Source organism: Sorex araneus, chromosome 5, assembly GCF_027595985.1.
Source record: "Sorex araneus isolate mSorAra2 chromosome 5, mSorAra2.pri, whole genome shotgun sequence".
NCBI lineage: Eukaryota > Metazoa > Chordata > Mammalia > Eulipotyphla > Soricidae > Sorex > Sorex araneus.
The window spans coordinates 2,687,411-2,700,269 of NC_073306.1; the positions used below are offsets into that span (position 1 = coordinate 2,687,411).

General features: G+C 61.3%; 1 protein-coding gene across 3 annotated transcripts; it reads left to right on the plus strand.

The window, feature by feature from the left end:
• The first annotated feature begins 2,255 nt into the window (after nt 1-2,255).
• PARK7 (Parkinsonism associated deglycase) lies at nt 2,256-11,876 on the plus strand. Of its 3 annotated transcripts, none has more exons than XM_055137595.1 (7): nt 2,256-2,411; nt 3,545-3,661; nt 4,629-4,730; nt 7,233-7,292; nt 7,605-7,674; nt 10,471-10,557; nt 11,612-11,876. In XM_055137595.1, exons 2-7 carry the CDS (start codon nt 3,572-3,574, stop codon nt 11,770-11,772), a joined length of 570 nt encoding a protein of 189 aa, XP_054993570.1. In that variant the 5' UTR covers nt 2,256-2,411; nt 3,545-3,571; the 3' UTR covers nt 11,773-11,876. The 3 variants fall into 3 exon arrangements, with proteins under 3 accessions (XP_054993570.1, XP_054993571.1, XP_054993572.1); XM_055137596.1 differs by having other exon boundaries at nt 2,257-2,405; XM_055137597.1 differs by having other exon boundaries at nt 2,389-2,524.
• The last annotated feature ends 983 nt before the right edge of the window (nt 11,877-12,859 follow it).

Below are 12,859 nucleotides of genomic sequence, written 5' to 3' on the forward strand. Positions count from 1 at the left end.
AGGGGAAAGAGTATTCTGGAAAAACAATCCAATCCATTGTAAGGAGTATTTCATTGTAAAATTGAGTAATTGTGTTCACTGGAAGATAAAAGCCTTGATCCATTTTCTTCCTTCTAGAGCGATTGTGTCCTTACTCAGAGTGATCTTATAGGGGAAACAGCCGGTCTTCTCTCGGACTCCTGCTCACGTACCTACATCCTCCTCTGGGGCCTGGGCACAGGCAGACCACGTACCTCCTCAGCCCCCCTTGCCATCTCCCGCGCCCTTCAGGACGCAGAGCCTTTGCCTGCTTCTTCCTTTGCAAACAGCCAAAGCAGGAGTAATTTCATAGCTCCCTAATGTTTTCTTCTTAAAATGTGGAATGATTAAAGACACTTAAAAAAATCTTTTACACCAGTGCAGTGTTGTAAAGCACTTTGAAAACAATAGGAATATGGTGGTGGGAAGGTATAATGGTGGTGGGATTGGTGTTCAAATATTAAATGTAATCAAATATTGTGAACTACTTTATTAAAAAAAATTAAAGAAGATAGGGAGCTGGAGCAATAGTACAGTCGGTAGGGCATTTGCCTTGCACATGGCTGACCCGGGTTCAATTCCCAGCATCCCACATGGTCCCCCAAGCACTGCCAGGAGTGATTCCTGAGTGCAAAGCCAGGAGTAACCCCCTGTGCATCGCCGGGTGTGACTTAAAAAGCAAAAGAAGAAAAAAAAGAAAAAGAAAATAGAAAAATAACATTAAGAAATAATTTACACATGTTAATAAAACATGTGTCCAGTACTTGAGCAAAGCCCTTTCGGTTTTTGTTTTTGGGTCACACCTGGTGGTGCTCAGGGGCGTGGGGGACCATATGAGATGCTAGGGATTGAACCCCCGTGAGCCTGGTGCAAGGCAAGCACCTTACCCGCCCTATCACTACAGCCCTGAACAGACTTTTCAAAGCCATGGATATACTGAATACTAGCTGATCGCCTTTCACTATGTGCTAAAGTGATTCTGCTTGGACGACACTGAAATCTCCATTTCCCATCCTGGAAATTTACTTACTCTCCACTTATGTCTGTACAAAACACATGAGTAAGGTTATTGGCGCAGTACTGGCCACCCAGAGCACATGGGAAACCACCTAACTGTTATCAGTAGGGCACGGTGACATGCTAACTGGGGGAAAAGGAAGTTCTTTCTGATATGGGAAAAAGTCCCTGGTTCGGTAAGGCGGTGGCCTGGAGCGGGATGGACAATGCACGCACTGTGGCTGCTCTCCTGTAAGAAAACAATAGCACTTTTTGTATTAGCTAGCAGGGGGGAAAAGCTGGCCCAAGGATGCCCGGAAAGGCATTTAGCGGCAGGGGTGGGGACAGAACTTCGTGGGGACCTGGAAATCCATCTGTTCAATGTGTCAATAAGGTCTGCAACTCTGCCCTTCCCCTCCTCAGATCTGGACCTCTTGGTCCGAGAAAGCCTAACACAGACGGGGCTGGGCTGCAGCCCGGAGGGTGCGAGCGGGAGAAGCCTCCCCACCGCGTGCAGCAGGCGCTGCGGGGTCCACGCAGGCCAGGAACGTCACACTGATAAGGACCTCGGAGACCTCGCGATCAGCCGCGGGCGAGGCAAGTGGCCCACCCGGTGTATCACCCCGTCGGGCCCCTCTGCCGTGCTGAGACCCCCGGTAAACTAGGTCCAAGCTGGTAGTAGTAACACTTTAACTTTGTAAAAACCTCTTAGGCGTGAGACTGCATAAACGAGTCAGGGGATGGGGCGGCCACGCGTGGGCAGGGCAGGAAGCGCCCACGACCTCCGGAGAGATCCGAAGGGACACGAGAGCGCGCCACGGGATAAAGGGGAAACGCGGGGGCGGCGCAGAGGGACCCCCGTGTCCTACGGGAGTGGACAGGAAACGGGGAGACGCTCCGCACGCCCGCGCGCGGAAACGGGGCCCGAGCGCCCGGGGGAGCAAGGGCAAGGGACCGGAAACCGCTGAGCACGCGAGAGTCCACGAGATTCTCGCGATCCCCGGGGACACACACCCTCGGCGACCACTGCGGACACAGAAGGGCCAGCAAGTGTCCCGACTGCGCCTGCGCAGAAGGGTCGAGGGGGCGGAGCGTCTCCGCAGTGCAAAGGGCGGAGCCATTCGATGGCGCGCGTCTGCGCAGTGTGAGGGGGCGGAGCCACTCGGAGGGTTGCGTCTGCGCAGTGCAAATTTGAAGGGCCGGGCAGAGGCCGGCGCCTGCGCGCTGCGGGGTCGAGGAGCGCGGGTCGGCGGCGCGCGCCTGCGCAGTGCTGCGGTCAGCGGCCAGGCCCGCCGCGCATGTGCGTCTGGGTCCAGCTTGGGGTTCCGCTGTCCCGGGCATGCAGGTGTCGCCGAACGGGCCGAGCGCGCGTCAGTGGGAAGAGAGCCGAGGTTCAGGTCGGGGCCTGGGGCGCGCGGCGGCCGCGAGCGGGCGGCGGCCCGGACCCCCCCTCCGCGGGCCGCTGCAGAGCCCGCCGCGCGCGTGCGCGGGTCCCGCCCGTTTGCAGCTGGTCGGTGTCTGCGGGCGCGGGGCTGCTTTGCAGAGCTGATGTTTGCGTGGACGCCGAGGTCTTCGCCCCCGGGTGGCGCCTGTCGACCTGGTGGTAGAAGTCGGCGCTACAGCCGCAGCGAGTCGGGTGGCTTTAGCAAGGGGCATTCCCGCTCCAAAAAACTTTAAAAAAAAATTGCAATAATGACAGTTAATCCCCCTCCCCCGACTTTTTTAGTGCAGTTATTGGAACTAAGAAATCCCCACCAAAAATCTCGGTCTGGTTGCTAAAGACTGGATTTGACGTTTTTGCTCGTAACTGAGTCGGTTTTCTACGTTCGATCTCGGTGTACATTTTGGAACCTCTGCAGGCACAGAATTGGAAAAAAACACGGGAAAAACCCTAAACAGCACGCAGGCCTGCTGGCAACGCGTATTGTGTTTCACTTGTAAAACCTGTTGAGGGAAACTCCACGTGCAAAGTGATCCTAGCCTTTTTGGTTTGGGTTTTTTGTTTGTTTGGGGTCACACCGGAGATGCTCAGGGCTTCCTCCTGGCTCTGCACTCATATGGGGACCATGTGAGGTGCCGGGATGGAACCTGGGTGGGCAGTATGCAAGGCAAACACCCTCCCGGCTGCACTATCTCTGGCCCTTTTATTATTTTTTTTAAATTTTTGCTTTTTGGGTCACACCCGGCGATGCACAGGGGTTACTCCTGGCTTTGCACTCAGGAATTACTCCTGGCTGTGCTCAGGGGACCATATGGGATGCCGGGGATTGAACCCGGGTTGGCTGAGTGCAAGGCAAATGCCTTCCCCGCTGTGCTATCGCTCCAGCCCCAATATCTCTGGCCCTTTTAAAGTATGATTTTCCCCTGTTCCGTTGTGTCTGGCAAACCCTTTCTCTTCCGCTTTAGTTACTTTGCACACATGCTTGCCAAATTGCAAAGCGGGCTTGTGGGGCTTGTGGGGCTTGCGGGGGGCGGGGGGGATACTCTGAAGGTCTTTATTTCTTACCCTCATTCCTCGTGTCTTTTAAAGAACTTTAAAAAGAACCTTTAAATAAAAATGGCTTCTAAGAGAGCGCTGGTTATCCTGGCTAAAGGAGCGGAGGAGATGGAGACCGTCATCCCGGTGGACGTGATGAGGCGTGCTGGAGTAAGTCCTCGCCCCTTTCAAAAATGGTTTTGAGGGGCTGGAGCAATAGCACAGCGGGTAGGGCGTTTGCCTTGCATGTGCCTGACCCAAGTTCGATCCCTGGCATCCCATAAGGTCCCCTGAGCACCGTCAGGGGTAATTCCCGAGTGCAAAGCCAGGAGTAACCCCTGTGCATTGCTGGGTGTGACCCAAAAAGCAAAAGCAAAAAAAAAAGGTTTTGAGTCTTGTCCAAGCCATTGGGGTGTTAGAAGGGACATTATGTGACTGACCATTTGAAGCATACACACAAGATACCAGAGAACATTATTCCCCATGAAAGATTTGATGGTATTTTGCTACGTTTCTTTTAAACCTATTTTTAACCTGATGCTTTCAAGAAATAAAACTGCGGGGGCTGGAGCAATAGCACAGCAGGTAGGGCGTTTGCCTTGCACATGGCCAACCCAGGTTCGATTCCCAGCATCCCATATGGTCCCCTGAGCACCACCAGGAGTAATTCCTGAGTGCATGAGCCAGGAGTAACCCCTGAGCATCGCCGGGTGTGACCCAAAAAGCAAAAACAGAAATAAAACTTTTTGTCAGTCTGCCCAAGGAGCGTCTCCTCCCTGCACCCCGAGGGCGCTCACCTTAATGTCGTGGGTTCCCCCTCACACACGTCTCTCTGGCAGCCCTGGGCACCTCGTGCCTGTGTCTGGGCCTTTATTCTGGTATGTAGCAAGAGCAGACGCTCAAGTAGCGTGGAGGGCGCAGCTTTGCATGGTCCCTGTGGATCCAGGAGAGACCAATAATAGAATGACTGTGACTTATCACCTGGACCGGAGCACTCGGGGATGATGACATCCAGTCTGGGACAGGCGTGGTAGCACAGTTTTGCGGTGCTTCCCGAGAGTTATTTTAAACTGTAAGACCGCCGTGAAACTCGCCTCTGGGTTTACGCCTCGGTCTCACCGCGATGTCTTTCTTCTAGATTAAGGTCACGGTTGCAGGCCTGGCTGGCAAAGACCCCGTGCAGTGCAGCCGGGATGTCCTCATCTGTCCCGATGCCAGCCTGGAGGAGGCAAAGAAAGAGGTTGGTTCTCAGGGCGGGGCACCGCTCCTTCCTGTGGCCCCATGGCCTTTGTGTCAGCTCTTCGAAATGTTTATTTTGGAGTCACATCTAACAGTGCTCCGGGCTTTCTTCTGGCTCAGTGCTCAGGGTTGACTCCTGGTGGGGGTGGGGGAACCCTGTGGGGTGCCGGGTTTCGTACCCGGGACTCCTGCTAGGCGAGCACGTGCACTTCCGCTCGCCCCTGAGCCTGGGAGGGCCTGTTGACTGCATGTCAGGCGTGTCCCTGGAGGAAGACGTGACTTTGACTCTCGTCCCTGCTGAACAGGCCCGGGCAGTGCAGAGTAACCGCTTCTTCCCAAGGGTCTCCCGTGTACTGCCTGTGCACCGTGGGGGTCGCGCCCGCTTCGCCGCTGGCTGTCCGAGTTCAGGGCCCGTTGCCCATTGGCTTCTGATGCCCACCCGCCCGTCTGCTCCCCTCCGCAATGACCCACACAGACTCGCTGCCCCAGGGGACCGGCGCAGACTTGATTTGTGCTTGGTGAAGGGAGAGGTAGCGTCCACTCCCGTTGGGTCCCTTTTCCAGTGTCCAGAGGGTGACCCACACTTTGGGGACTGTAGGATCGAGGCCCGCCCGCCATCAGAAGCATCATCCCAGAGGATGCAGCCGCTTCCGCGCCCCGGCCCTGGGGTTGGGGCTCTCGGGCTGACCGCTAGAATCTGGGGGTCCCTGCGGTATCCCGAGGGGGGCAGTGGCCCCTGCTGGAATGAGCCGTTCCCGGGGTCTGTGGGAGACGCTCGCTCTGTTCCCAGGAGGCTGGGTCCGAGCTTGGGAATTCAGCGCCTGTTGAGACGTTCTCTGGAGAGGGGGAGGAGGACAGTTACAGTTTCTTGCTCTGGTTCTTTGTCTTGTTTTGGGGCGACTCCTGGCTCTGCACTCAGGAATCACTCCTGGGCTGCTCAGGGGGACCCTGCAGGCTGCCGGGGATCGAACCCGGGTCGGCCTCGTGCAAGGCAAACGCCCTCCCTGCGGTGCCGTCACTCGGCCCCTCATGTTCTGTCTTCACTGACCTTTGCTGCCGGTGTGTTAGGAGAGGGCTGACCTTTCGGGTCTGTGTCACGGGAGAGTCAAGGAAACTCTGTTTCTCATGTTTTCATTTTAGTGCTTGGTTTGAAAACCACAGTAGGACACTTCATAGTCTTTAAAAGTAATCCTAAAAATTTTCATTTTATTGCTTAATGACTAAAAATAGAGCCTTTGACCACGGCCTATGTGTTGGTAACCAATTTCCGGTTTATAACTTCAGTAAGTTTGAAATGACAGATTTCCAGCATGTTCTGGAGTTTGGGTTACTGACGTGGTACATTTGTGTTTTCTCCCCACATTCATTTTTCATAAAACTTTAAAAATTGTGCTTTCCACCTAGGATTTTTTTCTCTTCATTTTATATTGCTGTGTCCTTTCTTGTTGAAAAATAATTCACACAGGACTGAGGGACGGCACACCAAGTGGGCACTGGCCTTGCAGGCGGCTGACCCCTGCTCGGCCCCCGGTGTCCCGTATGGTTCCCTGAGCACCGCCAGGAGTAATTCCTGAGAGCAGAGTGAGGAGTAACCCCTGAGCATTGCTGGGCGTGTCGTTGCCCCTCGCCCCCCCCCCCCCAAGGAGAGCTGGTACAGGCCTGGCGTATGCAGTGGGAATTCGGGTTTTCTCTTTGCCGTTCTCCTCCTTCCCTTCCCTGTCGCCCCCGCCCCCCGCTAGGCCTCGGTACCACTGAGGTGTGTCCTCGCCTGTGTGTGTAATATTGTGTGTACACACACACCACACACACACACACCACCTGTTTTTCTTTTCACAAGAGTGAGATCGCGCTATGGGACCGGAGAGACAGTTCGTCGAGGAAGGTGCCCGGACCCATGCAGTGTCCGCTGAGCCCCTCCAGGACTGAGCACTGCTAGGCGGGGCTCCAGCTGCCCCCATTTCAGAAAGAAAGAAGGCTGAGCCACGGCCCCGCGCGCAGGGCTGAGACCTGCCTGGTGTGCTTCCTTGCGTCGGGCGCTGTGTGGCCCCGTTGTGCGGTTCCCCAGTCCCCGGAGCCATTCCTGGCCCCATGATGTGCTGCCTCAGTCCCGTGGTGCAGTTCCTTGGCCCCATGTACAGTTCCTTGGCCTCATGACACAGTTTCTTGGCTTCTGCCCTGTGTGGCCCCGTGGTGCGGATCCTCGGCCCCATGGTGCAGTTCCTTGGCTTCATGACACAGTTTCTCGGCTTCTGCCCTTTGTGGCTCTGTGGTGCAGTTCCTCGGCCCCGTGCTGCAGTTCCTCAGCTTCTGCATGGCCCTGTGGTGCGGTTCCTTCCCCGCCGCGTGGCCCCGTGACGGCCTCCTGCGTGCCACCCCGTCTGGATGACGGCCTCAGCCTCAGCGGTTTGTGTGCCTCACATCTAGCATGCAGCTGTGATACGGGGCAATCACCTAACACTTCACGCGGCTTGTTTTTCTTTCTTTTCCGGAACCTAAACTCCAGGGACCGTATGACGTGGTGGTTCTGCCAGGCGGAAACGTGGGCGCGCAGAATCTGTGTGAGGTAAGGCTCCCTGCTGCGGGGAAGGTGCCGGGCACGCCCGTCGGGGTTCGAGCTCGCTGGAGGCGTCCGGAGCCAGTGTGGGGACTCGCCGGCCGGCCGGGCCCCCAGGCAGATCCTGTCGGGACTGGGGGGCCGGCTCGGGCTGTGGGGGTTCTTCCCGGAACACCCGAGCCCCACGGTGCTGCCCGGGGTGCTCTCCGGGAGGCCACTCTGGGAACCACGAATGTCATCGTTCCGTCGCGGGAGCTGGAGGGACGCGGCCGGGCCGGGGTGGGGGGTCCCCGCCCGGGCTCACGCCGGCCTCTCTCCTAGTCGGCGGCCGTGAAGGAGATCCTGAAGGAGCAGGAGCAGAGGAAGGGCCTCATCGCTGCCATCTGCGCAGGTGCGTGCCGGCCGCCTGAAGAACCCGCTGCCACACGGCTTCCTTCCAGAAGCTTCTTGCCTCCAGCAGCACGAGCCCAGCCCGGTCGGTTTGTGGCGCCTGGAGTCTGGTCAGCGCTGGTGTCCCGTGGTGTGTGCGGAAGGGCCTGTCCACCCCGCGGGCCCAGGCTGGCCCATCCCAGACACTGACCCGGCGCCAGGGCCGCGTCCTGGTGCTCCGGAGTCTGCCACGTCACAGCTTGGGGCCGCACCCTGCAGTGCGCAGGGCTGTGTCTGTGCGGGCTGCGGGGGCTCCCACAGCAAAGCCTGTGCCCCGCGTGGCCCCTGGGCCCTCCCCAGCCCTGTGCCACACGGTTCAGAGGGGGCAGTGCCTGTAGACGCCCTCACTTCTTCATCATAATTATAATTACTTTTTTCCCCTTTTTGAGTCACACCCGGCGATGCTCAGGGGTGACTCCTGGCTCTGCACTCAGGAATCACTCACTCCTGGCGGTGCTTGGGGACCATGTGGGATGCCGGGGATCAAACCCCGGTCATCCATGGTGCAAGGCAAACGCCCTACCCACTGGACTATTGCTGTGGCCCCAGCTCCTCTGTCTTTAAAGCTTAGGAACGTGACATGTCCCGAGACCCGTTTTAAAGTTTGTATCTGCTGGGGGCTGGAGCGATAGCACAGCGGGGAGGGCGTTTGCCTTGCATGCAGCCGACCCAGGTTCAATTCCCAGCATCCCATATGGACCCCTGAGCACCACCAGGGGTAATTCCTGAGTGCAGAGCCAGGAGTCACCCCTGTGCATCGCCGGGTGTGACCCAAAAAGCAAAAAAAAAGAAAAAAAGTTTGTTTCTGCTGCTCAGGCCCTGGGAGATCGTCCACCAGCCACGTTTCCCGGCGTGGTTCTGTCTTTTGTGTGGTTTGTCTACTGGGCTTTGGGTCTCGGCGCCGCTCATGGTGCTCAGGCCTCACTGCTGGCTCTGCCCGGGGGTCACCCCTGGTGGGCGCAGGGCTCTGGGTTGGTTTCTGCCGGGTGCCAGGCTGGCGCCCTCCCTGCCACTCTGGGGCTTCTCTGGCCGGCAGCTTCAGCGCGGGTGTGGCCGAGGGGCGGTCAGCCCGTGGAAGGGGTGCGAGTGCCTCGGGGTGTCTGTGGTTCCGTGAGCAGGGGCTGTGGGTGCCCCGAGCCCTGTCTGGGGCGGGGTGTCCGAGGGGCAGCTGTGGAGAGCTGTTCTACACAAACGCTGGGGGGGGGGGCTTATGCGCGCCCCCTCCCCATCTCTTGTCTCTGGGGTCTCTGCCAGAGGGCACAGGGCTGGGCCTGAGGGGTGACTCCCCCCGCTGACCCGGGTGGACGCCCCAGATGAAGGACAGAGCCGAGGTGGCAGCCCGCTGGCGGTAGAAGGTGCTAGAACCTGCCAGCGTGTGGAAGGCCCGGCCTCATTCTTGGGCGCTTTGGGGGGAGGGAGTGCGGGGGGTGGGGGGGCCTGGGCTGGCCTGTCCCCCGCGGCTCTAGTGCGCGGGCAGAGACTCTGGGGCTGTGCCCAGGGCTGGGCGGCCTGTCACTGAGGTCTCCCAGGGAGTGGAGGCGGGCAGCGAGGAGACTCCGCAGTGCCGCGCGTCGCCACACGGTGGCGCTGTTGGCCTTCCCCGCAGCTGCCTCCACCCTCCACCCTCCACCCCTGCTGCCTGTGGCCCTCAGACCGGTGTCAGTCTGGGTCTGTGGATGGGCTTCCAAAGCGCCTGGGAGTGCGGCGGCCACGCTAGGGGCAGGGAGGGAAGGGCCTGCGCGTGTCTGTTGGCCACGAATTAGGGCCTCGTGCGGGAGGAGCAGGGCAGAGGCTTTGGGGTTTTTTTTGTTTTTTTTTTTTCTTTCTGGGTCACACCCGGCGATGCTCAGGGGTTACTCCTGGCTCTGCACTCAGGAATTACTCCTGGCGGTGCTCGGGGGCCCATATGGGATGCTGGGAATTGAACCCGCGTCGGCTGCGTGCAAGGCAAATGCCCTCCCTGCTGTGCTATCACTCCAGCCCCTGGGGGCTTTGGGTTGAAGGGATTGTCAGCACCGTCTGGCGAGCAGGAGGGTCCAGGGGGCTGCAGAACCGAAGCCTTGGGACCGGGGGCCGTCCTGGAGTCTTCTCAGTGGGCTGCCCAGGAGGGAGGGGCTGGGTGGGCCGGGGCCGGGGCGGGCCGGGCTGGGTGGGAGCGGTCTGCCAGGCAGGGGCACTGGCTGTGCTCCCAAACCAAAGCATTGGTCGGGCCGAGGGCCAGGGCCGCTTTCATTTGCCCCTGAGGGAAACAGGGTCCCGGGGAGACCCACAGGACGTGCCGGGGGCTGAAGTGGTGTCCTGGGCGCTGCCCTCCTCGCCCCCCAGTCCCCTCTGGCTGTCCTGGGCCTCGGGCACCTAGAGATCGTGCCCGTTCTTGGCCGAGTTGGGCAGGGCTGGCACAGTGGCCATGGCGTTGTGGGTGGCCCCTGCGGGCGTTTCCCCGCCCACGCGGGAAGGTTTGGGTCCCCGGCCCTCCGGCTGCGTCTGACGGCCACTTCCTGCCGGCCGCCTGCAGTGTGACTCGCCTTCTCCCCTGCCGGCCCTTCCCCGGGCTGTCCGCGGTGCTGTGGGTGACGGGCGCTCCCTGGGGCTGTCGCCTGGCTGGCTGCGTGCTGTTGCAGCTGCCCGGGGGTCCGGACAGCAGCGCTGCCATGGCCGGCACCAGGGTTCAGCGTTGTGTGGCCTCGGGCCTGGGCCCTGTCCCTCCCCCGTCTCTGACGCACCCACCCATAGACCCTTCTTTCACTCTTACTTCTAGGTCCCACGGCCCTGTTGGCTCATGAAATCGGTTTTGGGAGCAAAGTCACGACCCACCCGCTGGCCAAGGACAGGATGATGGCCGGAAGTAAGTGTCCGCATGCAGAACTGGGCTGGTCACTGTGTCCTTGAGCAGGTGCCGATGGGCAGAAGAGGAGGTGGGGGAAGGTGCCGCCCTAGGGGGCCTCCAGCCTCTGCAGAGCCCGAGGCACCAACCCGGCCCTCTTGGAGTGTCGCTGGGTGCTGGGGGGGGGCAGGGGGAGGTATTTTCCCTCTGTGGTGCCCGGCTGTAGCATCCACTAACAGCGTCTGACGGCTTTCCGGGGCCCTGGAGCCCCCCCACCCGCTCCCCGCAGGATCCTGCTCGAGGCCTTAGCGCCGGGGCTGGCAATGGCTTCGCGGCTCTTCTAAGCCGGTATTAAATGTTTTTTGAACTGTGGCAGCTAGTTTGGGAAGAAAGCACTCTGTGTCTCGGTGGTGACCCAGGGGCTGTCACCTCTGTCCCAGAGCCAGCGTCAGCCACATCAGCGGGCCAGGGCCAGGCCGTGCAGGGGCTCAGGCACCTGCCTCCATCCCTGAGCCCTGCGCAGGTGACCCCGAGCCCGAACAAACCAAGCCTCAGGCAGAAACGATTTCCCTCCCTCCCTCCCTCCCCTCCCTCCACCGGCCCTTCCCCGCTGCTCTTGTCCGCCCCCTTTTCCTCCTCCCCTCCCCTCCCTCCCTTCCCCCTTCCTTCTCTCCCCGATCTCCACCTCTCCTTCCCCTCCTGCCCTCTCCCCTCCTCAGGTCTTTCTGCCTAGCCAGTGCCCCCTCCCACCCATCCCCAGGCCTGGCGTTGGAGGGGAAGCGGAAAGGCCTTTCCTGCCCTGCCAGGCTGTGCCCGGGAGGGGGCGTGGCCACGGCGGGAGGGGCGTGGCCACACCGCTGTCTAAGGGGCGTGGCCTCCTGGGCAGCGGGTGGATGGGGCAGGTGGGGGGCCTCCTGGCCGCGCACGGGGGTCTCCTCTCCGGGACGAGGGCCGGCCATAGCCCCCGCCGTGTGCCGCCCCGGACCGCCAGGCCCGCTGGGGGCTGTGGCGAGTGGCCGGCGGGCCGGCGACCCTGTGTGACCCCGTGCGCGCTTCGCCCCCCCCCCCCCCGCAGGTCACTACAGCTACTCGGAGAGCCGCGTGGAGCGCGACGGGCACATCCTCACCAGCCGCGGGCCGGGCACCAGCTTCGAGTTCGCGCTGGCCATCGTGGAGGCGCTCAGCGGCCCGGCGGTGGCCGCGCAGGTGAAGGCGCCGCTCGTGCTGCGGGATTAGCGGCCCCCCGCGGCGGGGCGCGGCGCCCCTCGGGTCCCCCCATTTCAAGCCCCGCGAGTCCTGGTAGAATAAACGGCCGTCGGCTGGTCCTCGGCCTTCGCGTGGCTTCTGGGTCCCGCCTCGGCGCCCTCGGTGCCGGTCACGGCTGTGTTCCTGGGTGGGGCTGATGGCCGGAGGGTGGGTCTGGCCTTGCACACAGCCTGCCCGGGTTCCAGCCCCAGCACTGCACGGGCTCCCTGGGCACTGCCAGGAGCGAGGTCTGAGCACGGAGCCAGGAGTCGCCCTGGGCACTGCCCCCGCTCCAGAGAGGAAGCAGTAAGCTGGCCCCCGCCCAGGGGGAAGCTCAAAGTCCACCTCTCAGAGCTGCATGTCACTGCCCCCTGGGGGTCTTGGACATGTGGTCAGGCGGGGACGGTGCCGGGCCACGGGGTGCTTCCAGGACGGCTCAGCCCGGGCCGTGTCCCTCCTCACAGCCCCGTCCCCTCCCGGCTGCTCCCACGGGTCGTGGGCGAGGCGTAGCCCACAGCGGGTGGGTGTCCCACGCCAGGCCCTCGGAGCTCGGCTGCCTGCGCTGCCCACAGGGGCTGGGACGTGTCAGCCCGGAGGCCCTGCGCACCTGCTGGCGCTCTCAGTGCTGGCAGCCACCTTGTCACCATGAGGACATCCCCACCGGGCCGGTGCTGGCCACGTCCTGAACCCTGGGCCCAGTGTCCCCAGCTGGAGGCTCCCTGGCCTGTCCACCAGGCTGCAGGGCCCAGGGGCAGCACGACTCAGCATGTGTCACGGCATCGGGACCTGACTCCACCGCCTGTCCCCTGCTGCAGCCGGGTCAGGCCCGGTCTGCCGTGCCCTGTCCTGGCCCCTCCCTCAGGGAAGAGCCCGCTGTGGGAAGGCCGTGTGGCGGCCATCGGCCGGCGGGCTCTGCTCAGGGGCAGCCGTGACGATGGCTTCACTTCCCGGGCGGGCTGGCCTCACCCACTAGGCACTGCTGGACGTGGGGAGGGAGCAGCGAAGGTGCTCACGGGCTCAGTGCTCACGGGTAGGTGGGCAGGCGCCGGGAGGCAGGGGGGGGTGGTCCCGGGTCGGT

Bases quoted from the DNA above. Each gene is read 5' to 3' on its own strand.
- PARK7 (XM_055137595.1), top strand. From the start codon at position 3,572: ATGGCTTCTAAGAGAGCGCTGGTTATCCTGGCTAAAGGAGCGGAGGAG. The intron at 4,731-7,232 runs GTTGGTTCTCAG...CCTAAACTCCAG, and splicing joins TGGAGGAGGCAAAGAAAGAG to GGACCGTATGACGTGGTGGT. The intron at 10,558-11,611 runs GTAAGTGTCCGC...CCCCCCCCGCAG, and splicing joins GGACAGGATGATGGCCGGAA to GTCACTACAGCTACTCGGAG.